This window comes from Sarcophilus harrisii, chromosome 1 (genome assembly GCF_902635505.1).
Source record: "Sarcophilus harrisii chromosome 1, mSarHar1.11, whole genome shotgun sequence".
NCBI lineage: Eukaryota > Metazoa > Chordata > Mammalia > Dasyuromorphia > Dasyuridae > Sarcophilus > Sarcophilus harrisii.
In genome coordinates, this window is record NC_045426.1 from 706,324,985 (window position 1) to 706,352,514 (window position 27,530).

At 50.6% G+C, this 27,530-nt stretch overlaps 1 protein-coding gene across 4 annotated transcripts; it reads right to left on the reverse strand.

The window, feature by feature from the left end:
- Nucleotides 1-347: 347 nt before the first annotated feature.
- THOC5 (THO complex 5) lies at nucleotides 348-27,494 on the reverse strand. 4 transcript variants are annotated; one of them, XM_031948882.1, is made up of 22 exons: nucleotides 27,292-27,494; nucleotides 23,710-23,736; nucleotides 23,022-23,126; nucleotides 21,423-21,566; nucleotides 17,892-18,005; nucleotides 17,685-17,782; nucleotides 11,576-11,722; nucleotides 10,776-10,890; nucleotides 8,169-8,301; nucleotides 7,608-7,643; nucleotides 6,950-7,027; nucleotides 6,730-6,770; nucleotides 6,506-6,605; nucleotides 6,072-6,180; nucleotides 5,490-5,591; nucleotides 4,503-4,599; nucleotides 3,941-4,055; nucleotides 3,246-3,349; nucleotides 3,015-3,102; nucleotides 2,491-2,606; nucleotides 1,985-2,175; nucleotides 348-571 (listed from the first exon to the last, which is right to left on the reverse strand). In XM_031948882.1, the coding sequence occupies exons 2-22, from the start codon at nucleotides 23,728-23,730 to the stop codon at nucleotides 508-510; spliced, it is 2,118 nt and encodes a 705-aa protein (XP_031804742.1). In that variant the 5' UTR covers nucleotides 23,731-23,736; nucleotides 27,292-27,494; the 3' UTR covers nucleotides 348-507. The 4 variants fall into 4 exon arrangements, with proteins under 4 accessions (XP_031804742.1, XP_031804743.1, XP_031804745.1 ...); XM_031948883.1 differs by lacking the exon at nucleotides 27,292-27,494 and adding an exon at nucleotides 24,277-25,210; XM_031948885.1 differs by lacking the exon at nucleotides 7,608-7,643 and having other exon boundaries at nucleotides 27,292-27,493.
- Nucleotides 27,495-27,530: the final 36 nt, after the last annotated feature.

The following is a 27,530-nucleotide window of genomic DNA, read 5'->3' on the forward strand; positions in this document are numbered from 1 at the left end:
GGCCCTCTCCTGCAGCATTAGTCACCTTTAGAAGGGAAGAGACTAAAGTCCCAACCCTGATCAAATCACAGCAAAGACAGAAAGGCGTGTCTGACTGTGGAAGACTGACAGTGGGGAAGGGGAGATGGTGACATGGGAGCATCTGAATCAGAGGGAGACGCCAAGCAGTGTTTTATAAACCACACAAATGGACTTATGGGTGGAAGAGATGGAGGAAGCCCTGACCCCCGAGACAAGGCATCGCAACCCCCAGCTCGGTGAGACCGGAAGCAGGCCAAGGGCCTGTCTGCGTGGCCCTCCCACTGCCAAGGACAGGACACGTCCCACAAATTTGTAGAGGACCGAGGTCACTTTACCCACAGACATATTTAATACATCAAAAATACAAAATTGGCTTTAGAAGACCTGGAGAAATACACAAGCCACACCCATGGTACGGGAGCCTCATGCCCACCCACTGCTGGAAGCTTGTCTGGTGATGGACAGAGACGCAAGGCAGTCTGATGGTCAACGATGGCTGAAGAACCCCTGCGGATAGTTGTACTTGAATGGCTTCATACGGCTAGGACCCCTGCGGAAAGAAGCAAGTTCTTGCTCGGAGAGCTCTCTAAGCTGAGAGCTGAGAGAGGTGCCACCGGCACCTCATCAATCCTGCCTGCCCCTGCCCCGGCGAGTTCTGTTGGCGGTGCCACTGGGGACAGATACTAAGGTCCCGGGCCTGGCGTGGGGGGTGGCGGGGCAAGGCTGGCTCTCAGCAAGTGGGCATGGTCCCTGGCGTTTAATGTGCAAGGTTAAGATATTAAGGAGGCCGAGGGCCCTGCGCGCAGAGCTAACCAACGGTTCTCTTCCCAGGAAGACAGAAGCCTGTCAGGCCTCTTCACTGCTACTGAATGGGATGGGAGGCGAGGGAAAAGGAGGAGGGAGACCCTCTGCATCCTTTGACTGTCCCAGAATTATGGAAAGTCAGGGCCAGAGAAGTCCTTAGAGGCAGCCGGTACCATTTTCTCACTTCAGAATTGTGGAAAATGAAGGCAAGAGAAATTGGGTGATCTGCCACAGGGCCAGTCAGGACAGAACCAGAACCAGGATCTGGACCAGAGCCAAGTCTCCTGACTCAGATCTGTGCCAGCCCCTCGCAGGGCCCCAGCTCCAATTCCGACCGTCAGCAACAAGGAGACTCTGGGGGCTGCAGGTCTTCTCCGCCCCCAATTCGCTAATGAGAAAGTCCCTTCGCCCCTCCCTTGTCACAAATGCTCAAGCTGGGTGACAGGGCCTGCTAAAAGGGGCCCTGGAGGGGGAAAGTAAACGTGCTGGGCAAGAGCTCGGGCTGTGGAGACAGGATGGGAGTGCGGCAGGAAGTGCAGCGCACAAAGGGCTCAGAGGAGAGCGACGGAGAGCAAAGGAAACCTGCCATGGGGGGCGAGGGGGGTCAGCAGACCCCAATGGGCCCTTTTCAAAGATGTCATACAACAGGCTGAGGCTTTTCTGTCTGTGAGCTCAGGAAGGGGTGGGGAGTAAGGCAGCAGTATTGAGGAAGCAAGGAGTGGATGGAAATAGAGCCCCCAGGCTCTAAAGCTTTTTTGTTTCCACAGAAAAGAGATGGAGGAACTACTGACAACCCATCTCCAAGGACTGGAAATCCACTCTAGGAAAAAAGAGCACACCTGGGGGAGGCCCTATCCCTGAAAATGAACAACAACAGCCATGCACCCTTCAAGCTCTGTGCAGAGCCCCAGCTGCCCAGGGTTGGCTGTCCAGGGGCAGAGGCCACAGGCCAGGGAAGATGCTCCCAATGAGGCTGTGGTGGGGACGAGGAGAGGGGGCTGGAGACCCTCTGATGCCGGGGAGAGGCACGGCCTTGCACCTGTTCTGGTCTCTGCTAAGCTATGTCCTCCCCCGGAGGCTGGCCTCCTCTCTGCAGGGTGGCCTCTAATGCCTCTTGGCCATTCCCACTAGGTACATTCCCCAAAGCCAGTCAGCTCACCTGACCAGGCGGAGACACATTTTCTCCTGGGGAAACTCCTTAGGCCCTTCCACGCTGGTGTCATGGCTCTCGGTCTCCAGATAAACGTCTAGCACAACGCACAGACGCTGCAGCTGATTGGTCAGGAGCTGGTGACCAGGCTTGGGGCCATAAAGCTCCCGGTAACACACGCTGACCTCGCTCTCCATGGCCTGTGGCAGACACAGATGCCTGTCACTGATGAGCCTTCACCTTGGGGCCCAGCCTCGACCCAAGAAACCCAGCATCCCCTCATTCCTGCCCCCATGTGGGCATTTGGGTACACGGGGACCATGTCCAGAGTTCTCCCTTTTATCCCGTCCAGTAGTGAGAGAGCCGTGGGTGGGCTTTCCCCCAGCCCAGACTTGCGTACAGTCAGGGGGCTGAGGGTCTCCAAGACACTGGGCACTGAGGGGGTGCAGCAAAGGGGGCACTCCCAGGAGCGAACTGAGCCCAGCTGGAGGGCCCGGGAGAAGCGCGTCCCTTACCCGGATATTGTCGTCATTGCTGCTGGTCTTCTCTCCTTTCCAATTCAGACAAAGTCGGAAAATGGGGGGGATGGAGGAGTAGCCAGGGTTCAGCACCACGGCCGCCTGAAGTTTGGCTGGGAGGACAGAGAACAAATCAGGTGATGATGCGCTGGCCGGTTGGCGGCAGCGCTCACCCCCCATTTCCGGTCTAACCCCTAGCTGTGTGATGCTGGGCGGGCAGCAGGAGCCCACATGTGCCCAGGAAGGCCAATCCCCAGAGGAGCCCCAGCCACCACGGGGACTGGCCCGCTGGCTAAGGGCAACCACCCAGTGCGCCCTCGAGAGCCTGAACCTGTGGGGCGCTAGGGCTGGGCTGTAAGTTCCAATGCCGGCCTTTCGAGAGGGATAGGCCCTGGAGGCTCCTTCTGGGCTCTGGGAAGGGGGGGCTTCTTTCGCTTGCCTCAGGCTCCCCAAAGCAGGGCCTGATCTCTGCCACTCAAACTTTGGGCGACACCCCCAAACAGCCAAGCAGGCGGCTCTACCTGTTCCTCTCTCAATGAGTGCCAGGTAATACAGGTGTGTATCCTCTGCCAGCCCCGCCTCCACAATATCCCGGGTGTAAGGCAGGTCCTGCGCAGAAGTGGGGAAGAGAGGAAGGCAGTCACTTATCGGATGTGCGAGTGTGTGTGTGAGCGTGTGTGTGCACACCCGTGGGTGTCTCCAAGCTGCACTTGAGGGAGAAGCCCCCCCACCCGCCCCATCCCAGTAAGTACCACATAATCCTCATAGGCGATTGCCACCCACTTCACGAGGCGGGACACGATTTTTGCCGGGAAAAGGCTCTGGCACTCACTGCTGACTGGCACAATCCCGTGCTCTTGAAGAAAAAAGAGAGAGAGGAAGGGCTGTGACAAGAGGACCTGGTGGCTGGGCTGAGCCGGAGGGAGCTCCAGGCGCATGGGCAGGAGCTCGGCAGTCTCGCTGTCATTTTGTGTCCAACATTCAGGGCAGACAGTTGGACCTCCACACCTGGCGTGGCTCCACTAGATTCCCTGCTCCGGACAGCAAACCCTGGCCCTGCGGATCCCTGGGCCCCTCAGAGGCAGTGCCCGGGTGAAGGTCCACAACAACCGAACCAGTGAGGGGCTTTGGCGCCATGAGCCCTTGAGCTCCTGAGACTCAGACCCGTGGGGGATGTGCAGATGCAGTCCCCACAGGCCAGGAGCCAGGGGAGGCGGAACCCCACCCTGAGCCTGGGCTCAGCCCCAAGCTTCTGCGACAGCAAACTGGCCCCCAGGCTTCCCCGAGAATGCACCAGCTCATCCCCGACCCAAGCAGGGGAGCAGCCTCCTTCCCGATGCCACCGGCTCCCTCCCTCACTGGCTCCCTCTCCCATCCGTCTGCAGCTCAGCCTTTCTGGCGTCCCCTAGTGAGGAGCTGCCCAAAGTCCATCTGACATCAGACCTACCCAAGGAGGCATACTGCTTAGTGAGAGCCAGGCGGGCCTGCAGCCGCGTCCTCAGCAGCTTCATGGTGGTCTCCATGTGGCTGGCGCTCAGCGAGTTGTCCGCGGTCACCGTGTGCTGAGGAGGGACGTGTGCATGTCAGTGCCCATCTCTGCCCTTCTTTACCCGGGGCCGGGGCCTCCAGCAGTGCCAGTGTCCAATTCCCAGAGCAGGCCGGACAAGGCCCTGACTGAGGCTCGACCTCCGAGCTCCCATCAGGAGGTGCCTGAGGAGAGCTTTGAGGGTGGCGTGACCCAGGGGCATTTCATAAAGGCCAGGGAATGCCCAAATGAATCGAACATTCAGCCATAAGAGGCCCACTTTTCCTCTGAGGGACAGAGACAATTCTCCCATGTGAGGCTGGCCATGGAAGAGCTGGAAACGCTGGGGCCCCAGATCATCTTCCCCCCAGAGTCCCCGGCCTGTATCCCCTCCAATCCCCCAGAAGCCCACGAGGCCGTGCTTCAAAGGGGCCAGTCCGCAGGGACACGGGGCCCTGGGGCTAAGCCCAGCTCATATCCCTACCTGTGGCTGATCCTTGGGGAAGTGCAGGCCCCCAAGCTTCTGCACCCACAGATAGGGGTGCCCCAGTTCCAGCACGTAGTCACTCAGGGTCAAGATGCTGCAGTAAAAATACAGGTCCTTTATGTCAAAGTTGGGGCCTCCTCTCAGGGCCATGCTTCTCTTCCCCGCTGTCACCGCTGCCAGGACCCCTAACTACTGCGTGATCCTGGGCTAACAACTTCACTTCCAGAGGTTTCAGGTCCTTCACCTGTCAAAGTCGGGAGGATCTGCAGGAACCTCCCCCCATCCCCCTCCCCAACCTTGAGGCTCTGGCTCACTCCCCTGCGCCTTTCCTTCATTCCGGCCCGAGGAGTCGAGCGCCTTGTGAGCACTCTGACCCAGCCCTGGGGCCAGCCCAGGCCACTCAGCTGCTCCCGTGCCTGTGGACATGTGTGCAAGTGGGTGCTGCTGTTCTCATGGCCGAGTTCCAGCTCCCGCACTGCCGGCCCCCCGGGGCCCCTTCACAAATGTGGGTTCGGACCTCAGCCCTGAACCCGGAGGCGGCTGGCAGTGTGGAGGCAGGAAGGCCTGGGTTCAGATCCTTCCAAGAAGCCACAAGCTGTGTGACCCTGGATAAGTCCCTTGCCCTGCCCAGTCAATTCCTCAATTCCCTTCTGGCTCCAGGGCTGAGTTGGGGGGACTCTGTTTACAACTGTTCAGAGCCCCCTCTTGTAAGGGTCTGGCGCTTTACCGTCTCCACTGTTCCTGGGTGACCGGCCACCCCTGCTCTCTGCTCTGTCCTCCCACAAACAACCCCCTCCCCTTGACCGGAGGCTGAGGACCCTCCAAGTGAAGCGCCGGGCCGCAGCTTGCCGAGTGTCTGGGATCCCCGCCTCCCCCCAGGCCGGTGCCTTGGTCCCTTGCTCTGGCTTCCTTCCCCTGGAGGCTCAGGCCTCTGTGGAACTGAGAGAGAGAGGGTGGGTAGAAGGACAGGCCGGGCTGACTCACCCGACTTTGTCAAACTGGTACTGGTTGGCTGGGTTGGGGGTCTTCTTGCCGTGATCCCCAGGGTACAGGCAACTCAGGATCATGTCAGGAGACAGCAGGTCACTAGGTAGGGGGGAAAGGGGATAGGCTGAGATTTGTGCCAGCAGTGGCTCCTGGCCTATGTACCCAGAGCCCATCTCGCCTCCTGGCCTGGGAGCTTCTGAAGGCAGACCCTTGGTCGAACGTGGGGCCCTGGGCCCCAGAAGCGCTTCCCCTTCCTTTTGGGGAAAAGAAGCGCCCTGTCTGCCACTGGGGAGAGAACAGGGCCGGCACTCCCAGGCTGTCACACTTAATCATGGCCTGTCCCAGCCCTTCTGGGTTGTGGGTCACCTTGTCTCCAGCACAGAAGAGAATGTCTCTTCCCTCAGGGGAGGGGAGCGCAGCCATGAGACAGGCTGACACCCCCAAGGCCCCGGGCCTGCTCAGGGAACTCTTTCCCTCCTGTCCAGTGCGATCTGGGCCCCGGCACGAACGGCTGGGCCCACACTTTCCCCCCTATCCCTGCGACGTCCTCCCAACAGCTGGAGTCCAGGGAGCACTCACCCCGCACTGACCGGGGTGACGATCTCTGTGGCCGTGCTCACTCTGGCCTTCACTGTCATGATGTTCAGGTTCATGAGGTAGTAAAAAGTCAGATGGAGCACGCTGTCATCTGCAAGAGGAGGGGGTCACAGGGGCGGCCTTAGCCGCGGCTCCCAAGGCCGAGGCGGGAGCCCCACGGGGAGCGTGCTCAGGCCGGTCTGGGATCTCTTCAACAACCCCCCAGCGGGCAGGGCGGAGGACGAAGTGCCCGCCTTCCGAGGTGCCGGAAGCAGCTCTGTGCTCCCCGCGCCGCCAACCCCCAGACCTCAGAGGCAGCACGGAGCGGCGTCGGGAGACCTGGAGGTGAACCAAGGCCACGCCTCTTCCCAGCTGCATGTGACCTCAGGCCGCTGCCCTGCACGCGTCCTCGTCCGGGGACCTCCTGCCGGTCTCACCTTTGCACTTGAGGTCAAGCATGACTGACAGTGGGTGTCTCTTGAGCATCTCCTTCCTCTTGTCATCCAGCTGAACACCCAGGGTGGGGCGTCGACGTTTCTGGGGACAAGAGGGTGGAAATCCCCTTTTCACTGCCACTGCCTCAGCTTTCCCCCTCACTCCCCCTTCTCTGGGGTGGGGTGGGGGGGTGTCCCCAGGCCCAGCCCCCAGCCCCGGCTCTTACTGTGCTCTGCTCCTCCTCGGCGTCCGAGTCGCTCTCATCATCTGCACCCAAAGAGACAAGGGAGAAGCCGGGGCTGCCTCGATGGCTCCTCAAGGGCCGATGCGGCCCCTGCCCCCTCTGCGAGCGCAGACGTCCGGGCTCCAGCTACATGGACTCCCCAGGATGGGGGTGGGGAGAGGATTTCAGACTGGGGGGATGGGAAGGATAAAACCCGCTGTACCTTGAGAATCCTCGGGCGGCTTGTATAGTGCCTTGGCTTCCTCCACGCTGCCCTCTATAGCCACCGACAGCTTCTTATCTGAAGACAGTTTGAAAAAAAAAACCAAAAACATTGTAGGAGGCCCGCGGAACTTAAGAACTAATGGTGGCAGAAAGATGGCTGCTGGGGGCGGGTGGGCAGGGCCACCAGTCTGGGTTTTCAGCCCCCCCCCCCCCCCCCCCCCACGAGAGCAGCTCCTAAGATGGCAGCAGGTGGACACCTCTCCCCAGCAGCAGCATGAGGCTGGCCAGCATCCCCCTCCCCCGGGAGCGCCCCCCGCTTCTAGACCCTGTGACATCTTCCCCCAGGGTGTGAGGTCAGGCTGGTAAGTGCAAGGCAGCACACCCCGGGCCAGAATGCTGGCTCCCCCATCTTCTGGCCTCTAGCGCAGTCTCAGCGGGCCAAGAAACTGTCCCGGGTGCCAGGCCACGAGGCAGGGCTGGCAGGCCCCGCTGTCTGGGCCAGCCTGGGACTACCTAACAGCGGTAACCTCGCAGGTAGTGGACAAATGTCTTTGGCTCCCTACTGGGCAAGTCCACTGCTGGGGGTCCTCGCAGGAAAATGGATGGGGGGAAGGGCAGGGTTGTTTTGAAAAACACAAAAAAAGAAAAATACTCACCCTGCCTAGGGGGCTGGGAGGAAGGTTTCATATAAGCTAATGTAGCAAACAGAACAGAGGAGAGGAAGGAAAAAAGGGAGACAGAAAGGAGAGAAGACTCAAGAAAAGAGCAGTAATGCACTGGTGCCCCCGGTCAGAGGGGAGAGAGGTGCCTCTGCGGGGTGTGGGGCACAGCGGGCAGGGCAAGGGCAGGCACTGGCCAGACCTCCCAGCAGCTTCAGGGACATTCCCGGGACACGCTGAGGTGCCAAGAAAGCACACGCTGTCCAGGAGGAGAGGGCGCTCCTCGGGAGCCCAAGGACGCAGCCCTGCCTGCCTGCGCTAACCTTGCCAGCCTCAAAGGCAGGAGCGTCTCAAATGCTGCTGTTTCATCAGCTTCCTCCAGCCTGGCTCAGCACTGGGACAGCCAAGGAGCCTCGGTGTTGGGGGAAGGCTAACGCCACCCAACCCTGAGGAGAGCGCCCCCGAGGGCCCCCAGAGGCCGCCCTTTCTGCAGGGAGCTGGGGAATTCGGCAAGGCCGCGGGGTCCCCGACTGAGCCCGGCCGCTTCCAGCTACTTACCACAGGCCTGGCCGTAAGCACTGGCCTGCACAAAGAGCACGTAAAGGGGCGGGGGGAGGTGCCGGGCGGTCTCATACTGCTTGTGGGCCTGGTCGAACGGCATAAAGAGGTACTCCTGCACGGGGAGTGAGGCCTGGCCGAGAGAGACAAGAAGTGACCAGGGCTGTCCCCAAAGACCGCGGGGCCCCCTCCCAACCAACCTGTCCCTCAGGAGGGAGGCTCAGCTAAGCAAGCCTTGCCTGGTCCGGAGGGAGAAACATGATTGGGTGGATCTGATGGGGCCATGAGAACCCCGCCCTCCCGCCACTGCAGCTGCATCCTATGTAATCTTATCCATGCCCGCTGCCTCTGAATGACACAATGTCAAACCAGAATAGGATGCCCTTGTGGGAAAGGGGGGCCTGGCAGCCCCAGGTGAGCCCTTCCCCCTGCTGCACAGCTCAGACTGGAAGGGCCTGGCAAGGTCAAGGGGGCACAGGAGGCCTCGGGCAGCCAGCCTAGGGACATGCTTTGGCTCAATGTCAAACAACAATCTCCCAACAGGGAGCTCTCCCAAAGGGCAGGGAGCTGCCCCGACAGCTTTCTCCTCACGGATAGATCAGAAAACTAGATGGACCAGCAGCCCTCAGGCAGAGGCTGGATAGGATCGTGTGCCAGGGAGGTGCTGACCAAATCCTGTGTCCCCTCCTGCAGCCCCAGCATCCATGTCCATCTGGGTCACAGTGGTCCCATCCTGAACAGCCGCACTCTCAGAACCTCCAATCAGGAATCCTTTCCTTTCTCCAGCACAGACCCAAGGCAGCTCAACCTACTCGGGCTCCCGATGATATCATGAGTCCATCTCCCCTTCTGCAGGCTCCTTCCCCCTAAGCTGACCTGGCATTTCCCCCGTGAATATCACACGGGCAGAATGGTTTGTGTGAGACCCCCTTGCTCCCTGAGGACAGGCCGGGGACTGTGGATTTGCCATCCTTCACAGCCCCAGCATGAACACAGCACAGAGAACACTGCAAGCACCGAATACAAGTTGGGGCTGAATTTGCCTCTTGGTAACTTCAGACAAGTTGCTCCACTGCGCCCCCTCGGGCAGCCTCCCCCTGGGATTCTGAAAGGGACAGCCCAACTGGGCCTTAGTGAGGTGCGGGTCAGGGAGACCAGCCGCTACTTTGTTCCTAAGGTCCCACACTCCAGTTTACAGAATCCCTTAAGTGGGGCATGGGGGAGGGGAGGGTCTAAGCAGAAGCATCCCTGTGGGACCATCAGGCGCGCCCCTCATTGCCCACAGCTGGGAGCTGACACTATGACACTGTTTTATCACAGACCTTCCCCTGAGCACAGTCCAAGCCCCTCCAATAACTGGCCCCTACCACAGCCTCTGCCAGCTGTGGGCAGCTCTATCACCCATCCATGCTTCTCTGCCTCAGGCTGTGTCGGCTGCAGCTCTCAGGCTACCCTGGACTAGAAGGGTTCCCCGTTTTGTGGCCTGGGCCCTGAGAACGCCTCTACCTCTTATATGTCACGGCCTTTGTAACCAGACCAGGGGCCCCACATGTGGGCCACGTGAGCTCTGCCGAGGACACCAGAAGCTGCGGAGGAAGGAGGAAGGACCAGTCCAGGTCTGGTCCGTGGCTGTGGCAGTATAATCTCTCAGTCACCAACTGGTGCCCAAGCACCCACCTCGCCAATGATCTCTCGGGGGCCACCTCACAGTTACCAACAGCTCCCAGGGGCCCATAACTGTCTCTTGCTCCCAAAGATTTGGCCCTGCAGCTTGCATCCTGTGCCCGGAGCATTGAGCAGCCATCACTGGCAGGGACTAGTTCTTACACTCAACCGTCCTTGACAAGGATCATGCCCAGGCAGCGGGGAGGCCATGGCGGCCCCTGACCCCATTCGATGGAAAGTCCTTCACCCACACTCCTCCCCCATGATTAACGCTGCTCACTCCATCTTGTTCCTGCTTGGCTCCAGCCTCACAATGAGCACTCAGCCCTGCAAGTTGTCTTGAAGGTTCAAAGGCTCACCAGACGGTCTCAGAGCCAGCAGAGGGGCCGCTGCTGTCGGCTTTAACCAATGTTCTGGTCCTTCCCAACAAGACTCATGTTCCTGGTGGCCACTAAAATCCCGTACTTTAAAGGAAGCCTTTTCCAAGCCCTATTTTCCTGCCTGCAGCTTGCTCGTCTCAGTCTGTCTAACTGACATCCCATGGACGGCTGGAACTGCTTGAGGATCAGGACTGTCTTTTGCCTCCTTCTGTATCCCCAGCACACAGTAGGCACTCACTGAAATGCACTAGAGACCGACTGTTCCCCTCACATAAATACATAAATTGACAGTAATGAAAAAGTGGCAGAATCAACCCCAATCACAGCCCTAACGTGTGCATATGATGCTCGCATTCCCTTGTTTGATGGCGTAGGCAAATGCTTCCTAACCCTGGCGGGCCATCTCACTGCACAAGGTGGTCATGGTGCTTAAGAGGGGAAGTTCCCACCCCAGATGAGCCAAAGCAACGTGAGGGCCACAGGCCTGGCCCCAAAGTCCTCCTGGGGAAGAAGCCCAGGTGCAGCTTGCCCGGGGCCCGAGGGCAGATCTGGGAGAACTCACCTGCATGATGCTATTAAGCCGAGGCTGAAGGCTGCTCAGGTATTCTTTCTTGACTTCAATCTCCTTCAGGATCTTCTCTTTGTTGGCAAGACATTCTTTGTATTTTTCTGCCAACCTAAAGGAGGAAGTTACAACTTCACACTTAATCTAGAAGAAAGACTGCATTCAGGGACAGTTCCCCTGACCAGCCTGGTCAACGTGCCCACTGTCACCGGGCATGGTCCCCAGCTACAATTTCATTCTGTGCCAGAGGCAGGACAACAGAGCAGCTGACTTCTGCGGCGCTGTTAGGCGTGCAGAACGGCTTGCTCCCATGATCTCACTGGATCCTCAACATTTTACATGGTGTCATTTTATAGATGAGAAAATGCAGGCCCAAAGGGACAAGGCGTCTTCTCCCAAGCACACCCATGTGTCCAGAAGGAAGTCACACAATGAGTAAGTGCTGGAGGTGAGATTCAATCCTGAGACTACCCTGTCCTGGTCCAGCAGTCTGAGGCACTTGGGGCCTCCTCCACTAAGGCAGAAGGCCCGACTCTGATGGGCGGCCCTCACACTGCAAGGCAGCGTGACTAAAGGCAAGACACCAGCTCCCTCTGCCCTGGAAGGCACGTCCTCTCACAAAGGGACCCCCCAAAACAGAGGCATATAAGGAGGGAAGCCCGAGACTAGGCGGCGGGTCTCTGACGACAATGAGTGGCCTTAAGTTAAACTAGCTTTGAACCTCTGAGAGAGTAACATAAAGCAGCCCACCCCTTGGCAGTAGGGCAAGTCGTTGCCCACAACAAAATCAGGTTTACCTTTTCCGCTGCTCCAGCTCCCAGTCAAGGCGAGCAAGGGTCTGCTGGTGAGGGTCCCCCATGGTGATCTCAGATTTGCTGATCTCGGGAGGAGCCTCCCGGTAAAACTCTTCCATACTTACCAGCTCTATTTCTTCATGCTTTGACCTTTAAATTGAAGCAAAGATTCAAAACTTTAGCTTCTGGGAAAAGCAAATCCTGGACCCACCACAGTCACAAGCTTCAGTCCTAAGGCCCGGCTACAGCTTCCCTGGCTGACAGGGGACTGTTTCCTTCTGATTCACTTAGGTGGGAGATCTGCCTGCAGAGAAGTTCCCCAGGTTCCTGCCCTTGGACTTAGGTCATCTGCCCTTTGTACTGATGGCTTAAAAATTCTGCCAGGAAAAGGGATGGCTCAGAAAAGAGAACAGAAAACAAACCACCTTTTCAGAGAAGAAGAGAGGAGTCTATGAATACATTGGCCACTTCTCTTTGCCACTTTGTAGTAACCTTATATAAGTTATTTTGATTAACTGTGTTTCTTTGATATAACTGAGGGCTCATTGGAAGAGGAGAAAGATGGTTTATCCAGAAACAAATGGAATATGAAAACAAAAACCTATCAACAAAACTTCACAATTTTAAGAAGACAAAAAGAAAGGAGGAAATGTGCTTTGGGGAAAAAAGGAGAATTCAGTACAAGTCAGAGAAAGACACGTAAAGGTGGTTGTTATTTCTGGAGGGAATGACTGCAAGATAAGACAGACCTGCCAAATGAAGACTACCTGTTTCTGGTGATTTACATATTCACAAATTATACTGCTGGGAGGAATCTCAAAAGTACTCTGCCAAAGATTCCATGTCAGGCGGGAAACTGAAGCCTCACACATCACAGAAGTAAGAATGATGTTTTTCTTGCTGCCCCCTGAAAAAAGGCAGAGAGTCTAAGAGGAAAATCATTTGGGAAGTGAACAGGGAACTAAGATGGTATCTGAGACTAGGTTTCCCATTTCATGACCATAACAGGGATGGAAGAACATACAAGGGCCTATTAGATTGTATTTACCTAAAATCTCGTAACTCTTAATTCAAAACTAAAATAGGAAAAGGAAGAAAATCAAACACACAAACCCTGACAGAAAGAGAATAGGTACCATATACTCCAAACAGCCATGTTGATGCCCAGAAGCTCACAGAAGTCAGTGGTCCCAAAAGAAATGACCTTAGAGAGCCTGGTCCAACTATGAAGATGCACATACAGATATAGATGCAGAGAAATGAACTCACGAGCCCAAATTATTCAAGAGGTTTGGTGGGGAGACTGAATCTAGGAAACAGCTTATTAAAAACAAGACATAGTGAAGTGGTCCGACCATTCTGGAGAGCAATTTGGAACTAAGTCCAAAGGGCATAAAACTGGGCATACCTTTTGACCTAACGATACCACTGTGAAGTCTATATCCCAGAGAGAACAAAGAAAAAGGGAAAGCATCTATGTTTTTTGGTGGCTCTTTTTAAAAAACTTATGTTTTTAATACACATTGCTTTATGAATCACGTTGGGAGAGAAAGATCAAAGCAAAAGGAAGAAACTACAGGAGAGGGAAAAAAAAGTCTCCTTAGTTCTTTTCCTGGATGCAAATGGCATCCAGATCCAAAGTCTATTGGGATTTCTTTGGCTCACTGAACCACTAAGTACCAACTCTTTCATAGTTGACCATCGCACATTCTTAATGTTATTGTGTACAATGTACTCCTCATTCTGCTTGTTTTGCTCAGCATAAGTTTGTGTAAATCTTTTGCTTGTTCATCATTTTTTATAGAACAAAAACATTACATTACCTTCATATGTCAGAAATGTCAGATATGTACCTATATGTACAAAAATATTTATAACTGCTCTTTTAGTGGTGGCAAAAAATTGAAAATTGAGATGTTCACCAAGTGGCAAATGGCTGAACAAGTTGTGGCATATGCTTGTGATGAAACAGTGTGGTGATATAAGAAACGACAAGCAGGATGCTCTCAGAAAAACCTGGAAAAACTCACATGTACTGAAGTGAAGTGAACAGAACCAGAACATTGTAGACATTAACATTAACAGTGTACATGAGCAAGTGTGAATGACTTAGCTAATCCCAGAAATACAACGATCCATAGAACTCATCCTGGAAAAAAATCATCTAATTCTTCATTTCCTTTTTGGAGGGATGGGTGGGAGGTGGGGCTGTCTGTATCTTCTTTCATTATGTGACTAATATGGAATTAAGTTTTGCATGATTTCACATATATAATCTATATCAAATCTGTTACTGTTAAATTAGGGTGAGGTGAAGGAAAAAATTTGGAAAAATGAATGTAAAAAATTATCTTTATGTGCAATTAAGAAAAAACAAATTATTAAAAAGATGATGACAGAGCCAGTGGAGCTAGGACACTGTTTAGAGGGCCACAGAGGTCACCCATCAACCCATATGTCACTCATGGGGCAAAGGCATGGAGAACAATGGTAGGGCACTTGTGACAGATACATCAGTCTAAGTGCCCTCTGGGACAAAAGCAGAGCACTTAGTCACATCACCTTTCCAAAGACAGAAGAACTAACTAAGGGGAAATTCTATTCTACATCTGATTGACATCAATAAGGGGAACTTATTACTGAAGTAGAAATGACTATTACAGTTGGGAAAGGAGAAGGAAGAGTGACCTATAACTTTTCTAGTTTGTAATAGAGGAGGAAAGCCTAGAAGCGTTTGACATGTACTCTATGCTAAGGGGCAGAAATTATCAAAGTGTTCAAAGGAAGGATAAGTAGGATCCCATGTCCTAAATTTTTCCAGGGTGGCCCAGTGCCTGGCATATAGTAGTTAATTAATAAATGTTTATGGCCTTAACTTACAGGAAAAAGCAACCCAAAGGGATGGAAAACAATCTAGATGGGTATTTTAAAAACAAGGAAATAATTCTGATGAGATTTAAAAAAAATAAAAAGTTTGTCTGAAAGGCCAACTCACCAATCACCTTGATTTCAAAAATCAGGTAAAGAAAATGGAAGCAAAGGGCAAGTAACCAAGAATGAATACAAAAATGACATGCAGTCAAAAAACTGTCTATAATATTAATGCTGAGAACAAGCCAAAGCAAACAGTAAAAGGTAAGCTTGCTTAGGAAAAAAAAAAAACTTATTTTATGCTTTGCTGTGGGAAAAAGGATCAAAGAAGGGCCAGGACCACAAACTGCAGTGATTGGGGTGATAACTGATGAAAATAGAAAAATGACTGCTCTAATTTTCAACTCGATTCTCTTTTCCCTGCCCAAGAGAAGAGGGGGCATAAGAGAAGTTAGACAATAGAAGAGAACCTCCCCCCTGCTACCCACAGTAAGTGTGAGCCACGTGCCCCAGAGCCATGGGGCAGAAGGCAAGGGGCTAGGTTTGGAGAGGTCTGAGGTGACTTCATGTGTTCAGACTGTGGCTATCTCTTCCTATAACATGGACAGGCAGTTCTAAAAAGTTCTGGCCTGAAAAGTTCCTGCAAGTCATATCCCAATGAAGCTATGAAGAGCATCAGAGACAGAAACACCCTGGCAAAGGGGATTGCTGACGCACTTCTGGTGATAATCTGACATCTCAAAGCAGAACAGGTACAAAGGACCAGTGAGAGACAAGTGCTGACCCAATTCTCCAGGAAAAGAAAAAGAATGAGTTTGCAAGAACAGTAGGGAGCCGGGCTTTGATCCCTGGCAAATCCCTAGAAAATATTAAAGCAACAACTGAGGAGAGTTGAAGGCAGGAAACGGAGCTCACAAGGATCAACAGCAACCACAGCTCCTGCCAGCTGAACCTTATTTCCTTCATGATAGGGTCACTAAGTAGGCAGATAAAGAAAGTGAGAACAGAGTTTACGTAGATTGTAGTCAAGCCTCTGACATAATCTCTTGTGCTATTTTTGTGGAAAAGACAGAGACATGGATGGATTCACTTCCAAAAGTGACTGAATGGCTGTACTAAGGAGTAAATGGATGGGGCCTGGTATCAACAGGGGCAGAGGCCTCCAGAAACTGGTCTCATTCATTACAATGTTTTTATCAATGACGTGGAGAAAAGCAAAAAGAAAGATACTAAAAGCTGGAGAGGACTCAAGCCATGGAGTTATGACTAGCATGGCAGGATCCAATTGGGAACCCACCAATTTTGACAGATTAGAACACTGGACTGAATCAAATAAGACAAAATGTTAACATAAATAAAAGGTAAATTCTTACACATGGATTAAAAAAAAAATCAACTTCAAAGAACAAGATGAGGTGCTGCTTGAAAATAGAAATCTGTCTAAAACTCATCTGGGGGAAGGGAAGGGGACTTTATTTAACAGCAAAGCAAATGGAATGAAGAAGGCCCAAATTCAAAGACTCCTCAGATGCTTACTTGCTTTGCTACCTGTTTCCTCAACAGTATAGCAAGGATAATAGCTCCTACCTTTGTAGGCAAATATTTGGAAAAGGTGCTTAGCACTGACTAGCACAGAGCATGTGCTCTGTAAATGCTTTCTTTCCCCTTCTGTCCCTACAACATAATCTGACAGTCAAGAAACCTAACCCAATCACAGAATGAATTAAAGAGCTAAAGTGTCCGAGATAAGGTTCTGCTGTACTCCAGTCAGGTCAGACCTTATCAGGATGAGTATGTTCAATTCTAGAAGTCACCATTTTAGAAGAGACAATGATCATTGGAGAGCTTCCCAAAAAGAGAAATGAGGATCCTGAAGGGCCTCGATTTCAGGCCACAGGAGGACTGACTGAAGGAGCTAATAATGGCTATTTGGCCTGGAGAAGTTTCAGGACAGGACAGCTACACAGCTGGAGAGCTGTCAAAAGATGACAACTTTGGTCTGCTCAGTCCAAAAGCCCAAATCAGGAGCAATAGGCAGAAAAGGCAAAGAGAGAGATTCAAGATTGGGAGAAAGATTTTTTTTCCCTTAACAGAGATACTCAAAAAGAAAAGAGGGCCATAGAGGCATTTGTTTTTAAGTGGAGAGGAAAAAAAGAGAAAGCCCAGATGTGCAGGACAGCTTTGAAAGCTATCAGCTGCTCTTATTATGCATTGGGGGGGAGGAGGGGCGCGCACATTTTCATATCCTTTTCTATGTATACATCAATGTCCATTTTATTTTGTTCAGAATAAAAATAAAAATAAAAAATTGTTTTTAAATAAAAGCTATCTAAAAAGAAGCATGAATTGCCTCATTTCCTTCTCTCTTTTCTCCCCAATTCCTTCCTACTTCATTTGAATCAAGAATATTGTCAAGGATTTTATTTCTGGGCATGGATTAAGGCTAGAGATTCCTTTCTACTCTGAAATTCTGATTCTGTAAGTAAGGACCCAGAAAGAACATTTAATCTTCAGATGACAAAAAGCTAGAAGCACTATAGCTAATTCAATAAATGACAAAAATCATCTCGGTAGGCTGGAACATTGAGTTCCAGCCAGATGAAATCTAGCAGAGATAAAAGGATATTCCTTCCTTTAAATTTTTTAAATTGTAGAAATCTAGAATGGAGGCAGTTTGACTTAGTAATAGCACAGAGTCTGGGTTGATCACCAATTTAATTACTAGAACAACATCCTTCACGCACACCCACTTTAGATTGTATTAATAAGAAAGGAGTTCAGAGACTATGTCTTACGTATGTGGAAAGTTCCTAAGTATGTCCAGTCGAGAAAAGCAGATATGGGACAATTGTGTAGCACACACACAAGGGTGGCAGCGCTACAACTGTGTATGTAAAAACCAGGTCAATTCTCAAAAGTATAACTCATTACCACATGAACTGTGGAATTCTGGGAGCAAAAAATCAACATGGAGTAGCAGAAAGGGATAGTGTAACTTCAAAGGGAGTTATTGCTATGCATTCTGAAAGTCTAGTTTGTATCATTGGGGATCCTGCTAGGAAAAAAAATCCCAGTTTGGATTTGTCGTTTTTTACTGTTATGTTTTCCCAGCTCTAAGTTATCAGAGGACACGACTTAATGAATGATTTGGCCTCTAAGGCCTTTATTCCCCAAACTATGAGGCTTCCATCTGGGTCTTTCCCAGGCCACTGTCTAATGTGCCGCCTACTCCCATACTCACTTAAACTCGAGGCACTTGGTGATCTCTTTCTGCAGGTGCATCACCTCATACAACAGGTTCTGGAGCTGGAGGTGATAGGCATCCACTTTCTGCTTAGCCTGTAAGGAGGAGGTGAGACAATCACCATAAAAGAGGGAAGGGAGAGATGGGGATGGGGTAACAAGTGGTACCTCAAATTCCCTGCTCTCTCCATCCATCCGGCCCTACCTCATGAGTCTGATCTCTCCCCTTCTTCAGTCTGATGTGAGCCAGTCGGTTCAGTTTCTTCAGGGTCATAAAGTGAACACAGCTCTGGATTCTCCTTTCTTCAATTTCGGACGCCTGGGGACAAACCCATGCGGGAAAAGGCAGCCGTCACCTCTGGCCTGGCCCTTCTCAAGCTTTTCACCATTTTGCAGAATCAATCACAGACATGTGATCCATTCCAAGGAAGAACAGACAACTTGGAAAAAAAATCACGACCAACCAAAAACACAAAGGAAAGATTTCAAATCCACAACAGTTCTTGTGTACTTGTTGGATCCTGGGCTTGGACATCAATTTTTTTTTAAACAACAGATGGTAAATAAATAATTATGTGACTACACAAGTATTTAAGTTGCTTGTGTTCTGCTAATAACATCAGATTTAATTTAAATTAAAATAGTGCAACTCCATCTCTGGAGCTCAGACTCATTCGTGGTAAGTCCCAAGAGGGCCTCTATGGCCCTCTTTTCTTTTTGAGTATCTCTGTTAAGGGGAAAAAAATCTTTCTCCCAATATCAGCAAACAGGTAGCCGTGCCATTGTCCTGTGCTACTGCTCCATCCTCCACCTTCAGTTGCCAGGACGCGGGAGTCCAAGGAGTTCCTCTGATACCGATTAAATTTCAACAATGGAGGTGAATGGCCCGTACTGCTAAGTGACCAAGAGGCTCTGGGTGTGAACAGGCAAGTAAAACCACCAAAATAAGAAAACCTACAGGACTTCAGACATGGGTCCGGTTGCCTGACCAGGGCCCTGAGTTTAGCATAGTATCTGCTGAGGGAGCTTCATCCTTGGTCATTTGGGGATGTAATTTAAGAACTAATTAGTTGGTACTGTGTGTTCAGCTCAATTCAAGTCTTGCAGACCCAGAAGTGTTATGATACACAGGAGTTTCAAGGCCAGAGCTGATACTCAATACCCAGGTGCGGTATAAATTACTTCATCTTAGCCTTCTTGTTTGTAAAAGATGAAGGAATTGGACTGGATAATCTCTGGTCCCCACCCATCAACAAGTGCCTCCATCCAACTGGGACCTGTGGGAAGGAATGTGCCCTCTCTGCTCCCCTAATCCCTGGGATTCAGGGTCAGTCACAATGAAAGCTCCCCACCTGCCCCCTGCTGTCACCTTGTCCATCTACCTGAACCATCCTGGCCAGGCTGTGGTTGTTTGATTCTACCAGTCCTCAGGTCTCACAAAGCTTCCTAAAATAATAGGAGAGAGTATCTCTCTCCAGACCCGATACTTTGAGATGTCAGTAATACGCCCATGAGCCAGCCATCCCTCAAAGACCCTGGTCTCCCAGTTCAACTGCTTAACTCCTGTGACCTGCGGCTTTTTTCAACCTTAGCCAGTCACAGGGATGGCCAGGACATCTCCCAATCACAATCACCGTGAGACCTCCAGCATAGTGAATCCTGATACTGCCCTCTGTAGTCTCGGTCTTCTCACTCCTCCTAAAGTTCTTTGTCTTTCAAGTAACCTCTAGTTGCTCCAGTCTCCCCAATTCCCTCAGGCCATCATCTCCACTCTGACCTACTTTCCACTGGGACCTCTTTCCTCATCTTCCCCTTCTAGCCATCAGCCATGGAGCACCCCACAACCTACCATCTCTCAAATTGCTGCTTAGACTGCGTCCGGGTACAACTGGGCTTCCCAAAGGGCTCTATCCCACTCCCTTTTGCAGCTGTTCCAACCTTTTTTTTTTTTTTTTCAACATCCAACACCCCCCTCTCGGCAGAAGGCATCTCCTTCTACTGAAAAGAGAGAGATTTTGCCTGAATTTCCTCCTTTCTTAAGATACATCTCAAACCCCTGATTCTCTCTCTGCCCTGCCTTATGTCCAATGCCGGTACGGCCCTTCTCCACAAAACTCAGTTCTCTACTACACACTCTTGATTTCCTCCTCCACCACTCTCCCACTGTCATCACTTTCTTATATCTAATGGTTCTTTCCAATGCCCTGCTCAAGTCTATACCTTCCCCCCCCCCCCCCCCCCGAAACCTCCACTGTCCTTATTGAGTTAGACTTTGTCTCCCTCTCACTATCATAGCCCTGGGAGAATCTCTGGAACTCTCTGCTGGATTTAACATGGGCTACCCTCTCTTCCGAAATACCTCCTCTTCTCCTAGCATTGTGACAGTGCTCTGTGATATTCCTTGGTCCCTTCTGTCATGTCATCACCTGTACCACATCCCCTAACTGTGGGTCTTCATTCCTCAAGTCTCTGACCTGGGTCTCCTCCTGCCTCTGTCCAGATGCTTTCTCAGCGACCTCGTCCATTCCCATGTGTTAAATTTCTGCCTCTGTACTAATGATTTCCAGATTTAATAGTATCTAGCTACTGCTAGCTATCTATATATCAAAATGTTTTCTAGTAGATGCCCCACAAACCTCTCTCCTACACTATATGTCCAAACAGACTCACTTACAATGTCCCCATCACTGCTGAAGCAATAGGGAGAAGAGTACTAGAAGGCACCACCATCCTGAGGTTTTTGCCCTTGAAATGCCCCTCCCTTAGCTCCTCTATTCACCCCCATTTCTCGGACTTTTCCTCCCTTCCCCATTCACCACTCTAGCTTTGTCAGCTTGCAAGACCTCTCTGCATCCAGCACACCTTAGCACAGCTGCCAATGTGACATAAAGTGGCCCATCCCACTCCTGTACCCTGTGGTTCTCCCGATGCCTCTAGACAAAGCTGTCAGCTTCCGGTCTCAGCTTAGCTTTCTGAGTTGATTTCACTGTTCCACATCAGGTCCCAGCTAACTCCCATCCATAAACTGTCATCTGGCTCCAGACCTTTGTGTAAACCACTACAATTCTTGGATCATGTTTTTCAGAATCCTTGGCTTCCCTCACAGCTCGGCTCAAGTACAGCCTCCTCCATGAAGCCTTTCCTACAGCTTCCAGCTCCTTATGTCCCCTTCTCCCCCCCCCCCCCCCCTTGGAAATTACCTGGTCCTTACTTGATATTTACTCATCTGTGTACTCAGCATACCCCCCAGGCACAGGGGTACCGCCAGGGCAGAGACTGGGTTTTGTCTTTGTGCTCTACTGCCAGCCCGGCACTTCACATAAAAGAGGAGCTTTTACCCTTTAAATATTTACTCAGGTGCTGAAATCCTTTTTTCTTTCCTCAATCAGAGTAAATATTAATTGAATACTGACAGAAGAAAAAGATTCCATACGATAAGAAAATTCACAGGTATATAAAACCTCAGTTTCTAATCTCTGCCTAAAATCAGAAAGATTAAGAGTAGAAGGAAGATTCCCCAAGAATATGAAGCACAAGACTAGAATGGCTCAGCCCAGCGGTTCCTGACCTGTGCACCAGGGGATGTTGTGAGGAGTTATGCTACCTTCCACACATGTATCAGCTCAGTCAGTACAAAGATTATCATGGGAGGGGTCTAGCTTATCACGGGAGAGCTTGGGAGGCCCTTTGGAACCTGGAGAGCACAGGGGTGGCAGAACCAGCTCTGGTTTCTTACACTATCCCTGCTGCCTCTGCTCTTGAGCTCTTGGATTTCAGCCATGAGTCGCTGGAGTTCGTGGCAGGTGAACCTGTAGAGATCATAGTCCTTGTTGGGGTCTCGAATGTCCACCTCGGCCTCCTCACTATAATACTTCATGTCCTGCAGGGGAAGAGAGAGGGGCCCTTCATGTTTTAGGCATTGCCACCAACAGTCATTTTAGCTACACAAAAAGGGAGAGAGAAGCATGTTCTCATCAGTGTCTTACGTGCAGCGACGCACGACGTACAGCCAGCCCTCCAGTTCTTGGGGTCGTCAGAAAAGCAGACAAATATCCAACTGGGATGTGAGAAAACCAGAACTGACACTGCAGGGGGGAACTTGTTTCCTGTCTTTTCCATTAGCTTTTTCCCATTTTTTGCACTGAGAAAGGAACCTCTTTCCAATTTAACTCAGGCCAGTAGACTGGGATGCTGTACTTTATGGTGTGGCGTGATTTTTCAGATGTTCTACAGATCTGAAAACAAGATATGTAGAGCATCCAGTACATGAGGGAGGCAATGTAGCGCGGATGCAACGGGTCCTGCGTTCAAGTTCCACCTTATCATATAACTACTTCTGGGGCTATAAGCAAATCACTGTACCTCCCCAGGCCCATTTTGTGTTTTGTAAAATGAGAAAGCTGGGTAGTTTTTTAGGTCTATGAGCCTACATATAACTCTGGACCTCGCTGGGCCTCTGTTTCCTCATCTGCAAAGTGAGTGTATTAGACTAAATGGTCTCTGAAGGCCCTTTCTGCTAAAGATCTGAGAATCTATGGGACCAAAGCTTATCAAAGCACTTACCGTGAAACCAAAAACTAGAAACAAAGTGGGTGCCCAATGGCTGGGGAAGGGCTGAAAAAACCAGGACATGTGCTCTTAAAAATCACCGTGCAATAATGACAATATGAGAAATTCCAAGGCAAATTTCAATGTGAATAGATCCCAAATGAAATACTAAAAGAACACCGCACAAAATGGCAACAACATGAATGAAAAGTTCTAAACTCTCAAATAACTGAAATATCCAGTGGTCCCAGAGAAATGGAGCTGCAAGGAATGACACCACTAGGACAGAACTGTCCTATCTCCACTGTCAAGATGTACTTCTTCTGTTGAATAAGTCTGCTTTATCGTTTTGCTCTGACAACAGGTGGAGTATTCATCCAGGGTCAGAATGGGATGGAGATACATAAGACAACAGGCCTGGGGGAGGGGAAGCGTGCCAATGACAAGAATTTTAGGCCAGGGCATTTTTAAATGACCTTCTAGACCCACGGTGCTGATTTGGCTGCATGTCCTGAGGAAGAACGCCACTGTTAAGACAAATGACAAGTCAGAAAGTAAGTCGTCTTCTTTCCAAGAAGGAAGATAAAAGTTCTGCTTGGCGTACATCCTTTAGCCAGTACTGTCACTTTTAAAAGGCAATAGGGCTATCTCAAGGAATGAACCCAAGGCTATTCCATCCTTGCAGGTTTCCCAATCCAAAGATGATGAACCCGAAATATAGGCAGACCAAGAACACTTTGGGGAGGGCACACCTGCCTATGGGGGGGTGTCAGGTTCCGGCTCTTACCAAGTCCAGCTCGCTCCGATTCCGCTTCCCTTCAGATGGGGCTCCATCACTTCGGATCACTTTGGGTTTCCGCTTTTTGTTCGACTCTGTGGACATGGCTGACTTCTTCATGGAATCAGAGAATCATATGATGTTAGAGAGAGAAGGAACCTTAGAGATCATCCAATCCAACCCCATCATTTTACAATGAGCACACTGAAACCCAGACTGGAGAGTGCTAGAAAGTGAAAGAGCTGGAAAGGTTTTAGGAGACAAGGCTCTCACTTTACAGACAGCTATTCTGACCCCAGATTACAAAAGTGACTTGCCCAGACTACATAGCTAATAAGTAGTTGGGCTTTGGGTTTCTTTGTATCAATGGGGAAAACTTTTAAGACAGGCCATACAAATTCCCCAACTAGGCAAGATCCCAGCAGGTAAATAGTCTTGGGTCCCCCTTTACACCACTTAACACCCCGAAGTACACCTGGGAAATGGGTGATTACATTTAGGAGCAGGAATTCTTAATTTAGGGTATGGGAACTTGTTTGGATCACTGCATTTAAATATAACTAGTTTCTTTTGTAGCAGGGATGATGGGTCCCACTACCATACTGCTCTTTTTACATTTAAAAATATTCTCTTAAGAAGGGCTCCCAAAGAGGTCCACGACCCACAAAAATCTGCTCTAGTGAAAGTCACAACATACCTCTTTCTCTTGTGCTTCCATGCAATTCTGGTGTGGATAAGGAGGAAAAGGAAAACTAGTGAGCCTGGGAGACCAGAAATGCATCCCCTCTGGGCAAGAGGCCCTCAAATCCTCAAACCCTACTGAGCTGGAGCTATACAAAGGGCCAGTGTGACACAGGGAGAGGAGCACTGCATTTGCAGGTGGAGGACCAAGGTCAGCCCAGGCTCTGCCATTTTTGTGGGATGCAGTGAGTGACAAGAATCCTGGACCTGGAATCGGGAAGACTTGTACTAGCATCCAACTCAACCTATTTCCTCATCTGTACCTATCTTCCAGGACTGCTGCAAGGATCAAGAGACAATATATGGAAAGTGGACAGAATTTAAAGCATTCTCTACATCTGGTCAATACCTCCGCCACCCTTCAGTCTTCCCTTTTGTCCTTACTCCCCAAATTTAATAAGCTGCCAAATCTGATTACTCCTCTCCTCTTATCATTCTCCATTCTCAAATGAGTCCATATATGTAAAGAGCCCTTTGAATGTCAGCTATTATTATTATTAGTTCAGACCCTTTTACTTCTCACCTGGATTATTTCAAATAGCTTTCTATCTGGCTTCCAGGATGTTAATCCAATCCATTTTCATATAGGTATCAAAGTGATCTTTCTAAAGCACAAGTCTCTGCTCAAGAAGCTTCGGGGCCCTACAGTCTAGGACAAAATAAGCCTCAGCTTGGCATTCAAAGACTTTCACAACCTAGCAGCAGTCCACCTTTCCAAAGGCATTTCACATTAGCCCCTCTAAGGAGCGCTACATTCTAGTCAAATTTGGGCTTGTATGGCCATTCCCATGCCTCTGCATAAGCTGTAACCCCCACTCTCCCCAAGGATTCACCTTCTCATGTCCATTATCCAAAATGCCTCGCTTCCCCCGAGACGTTCCATCTCATAAGAGAAGCATTCCCTTTTAACTGTATTCTCACCATCAGCTCCGGTTATCATGTCTATGCTTGCCTACATGGTGTGTCCCTCCAAGAGCCACCTCCCATTTTGTCTCCCTTAGCAGGGAGCCTCCCCACTGAACAAATGCTCCTGGTCTGGCCAGTCCCAGGCTGCCTCCCATCTAGGGCTCAGGTCTGTAAAATGGCAGGGTTACATACTAAATAGGCTCCAAGGTCCACTCCTGCTCTATAGCTAAACCTATGTGGCAAATACTATTTAGACACTCTAGCCCAGGGTTCCTTAACTTTTTCACTCACAACTCCTTTTTGACAGAGCAATTTTTACATGACCCTAGATATATAGGTATATCAAGGCATACAAATTGAACATTTACTGATAATAAATCCTAATTTCATAGCCCTCGCATTCAATTATGAGATTCCACATGGGATTGTGAATCACAGTTTAAGAAGCTGGGCTCTAAAAAGATCACCAAAGATTCAAGGCAATTTTAATTGGAAGTGGGGGTGGAATGGGGAAGAACTGGGATGGAAAATGCTTCAGCATACAATGAGAGAACTATGGAGAGTGAATATGGATCAAAGCATTTTCACTTGTTATTTGTTTCTCATGGTTTTTTCCCTTTTGGTCTGATTTTTCTTGCACATGACAAATATGGAAATATGTTTAAAAGAACTGCACATATTTAACCTACATCAGATTATTTGCTGTTTAGAGGAGGTAAGGGAGGGAGGAAGAAAAATTTGGAGCACAAAAGTCTTACAAAAATAAATGCTGAGATCATAAAAAAGGGAAAAGAACCCACATGTACAAAAATGTATGTAGCAGCCCTTTTTGTAGTGGTAAGAAACTGGAAACTGAACGGATGTCCATCCATTGAAGAATGGCTGAATAAGTTATGGTAATATGAATGTAATGGAATATTATTGTTCTATTAAGAAATGATGAGCAGTATGATTTCAGAGAGGCCTGGGAAGACTTACATGAACTGATGCTGAGTGAAGTGAGTAGAACTAAGAGAACATTACCACAGCAACAAGATTATGTTATGATAGACTGTGATGGACTCGGCTCTTTTCAACAATAAAGTGATTCAAGGCAATTCCAATAGACTTATGATGGAAAGAGCCATCCACATCCAGAGAAAAAAATATGGAGACTGAATGTGGATAAAAACACGATATCTTCACCTTTTTTGTTATTGTTTTTGTCTGCTTATGTTTCTTTCTCGTGTTTTTTCCGTTTTGATCCGATTTTTCTTGTGCAGCACGACAAATATGGAAATATGTTTGGAAGAATTGCAGATGCTTAACTTGCATTGGGTTACATGCTGTCCATGGGGGGGAGTAGGGGAAAAGGAGAGGGAGAAAAATTTGGAACACAAGGCTTTGCAGAGATGAATGTTCAAAACTATCTTTACATGGATTTGGAAAATTAAAAAAAAAAAACTATTTAAAAAAATTAAGTGGTCACCAAAAAGAAGACTTGGTCTCCAAGAGTCATTGTACCAGATTCAGAGAAGACAAAGACAAAAGTCGAGATGGTTTTTGTTCTCCTGGGTCTAGAAAACACACAGTTCGTTCGAGAGCAAGAGGACACAGACTAGTTTTAAAACTAAATGGGACCTTATAGATCACTTAGTCCCCCCCCCAAAATCATTTTTACAGGGAGAAACTGAGGCTGAGGGAACATCCCCGACCTAAAGTCAACTAGATCATGAGAAATGGGTATAAAGGAAATGCAAAGCAGTCCCTGGGTGTAATGGGGGAACAAGGACTTTCCTGGGTAATTGGCCCTCAAGTGTTTACTAAGCACCTATGGGGAAATGCCCCGTGCAAGGCTCCGCAGGAGACACCAGCCCCACGCAGGAGGATCCCCTTGGACTGCCGGCCATACCTGAAGGGCGGGAGCTCCCTGCAGGAGGCAGAGGTGAGGATGGAAAACGTCCCGTGGCTGGCTCAGGGCCAGGGCTTACTAAGGGTTTTCATTCATTCATTCATTCATTGCAAACACCAGGAGAGCGAGGGCAGTCAGGGATGGGGGCGGGGCCCAGGGGGACACACAAATGGGGGTTGTAGGCAGGAAGGTGGGATGGTGCTGCAGGGCAGCCCAGGTTGGCTGGGTACGCCAGGACTGCACACCAGCTAGGGTCTGGGGCCTGGGGGGGAGGCGAAGTTTGGGGGAGGGGCTCCATCTCTCAAACTGATGCAGGGGAGAGGGGGAAAAAGTGGGGGGAGCAAGGAAGGGCTCAAGCTGCAGGGCCGGGGGCATGGAAGGGGAGTGAGGGGGGCCTGGTACAAAGGACGGGGCCTGGCAGGGGGGAGGGAAAGCGGGGAAAGCGTCAGGGAGAGAAGGGTCCGGGTAGAGGCGGTTGGGGGAAGGTCCAAGGGAAGGGGCTCGGCTGGAAGCTTAGGGGAGCAGCAGAGGCCCAACCGCGAGACGGCGGGGGAGGGGAGGGAGCAGGAGTGTGGAGGAGGGGTTCAGGCGGACAAGGGAGCCGGTGGGAAAGCTGGGGGTCGCCGAGAGGAGAAGGCGGGAGCGGGAAGGGGCTCCCTGGAGAACCGGGGCCTGGGAGGGACGGGCCCAGCCGCGTGGGGGAGGGGCCCGGCCGCCCGGCAGCCCCGGAGGGGCACGTACCTGAGGGCCGGCCCGGGGCTCGGGCTGGCGCTCGGAGAGGCCGCTGGAGCTCTCGTGGTCGTCCGTGGGGCAAACAGAAACAGGACCTCGATGTCCACGGGCCCGGAGGCGAACACAGCGGAAGAAGCAAGCCCGCCTCCGACGCTGCTGCCGCTGCTGCCGCCCCCGCCACACACCAAACGAGAGCCGGCGAGTTTTCCGCTTCCGGTGGCTAGAGAGCCCAAGCCACGCCCCCACCG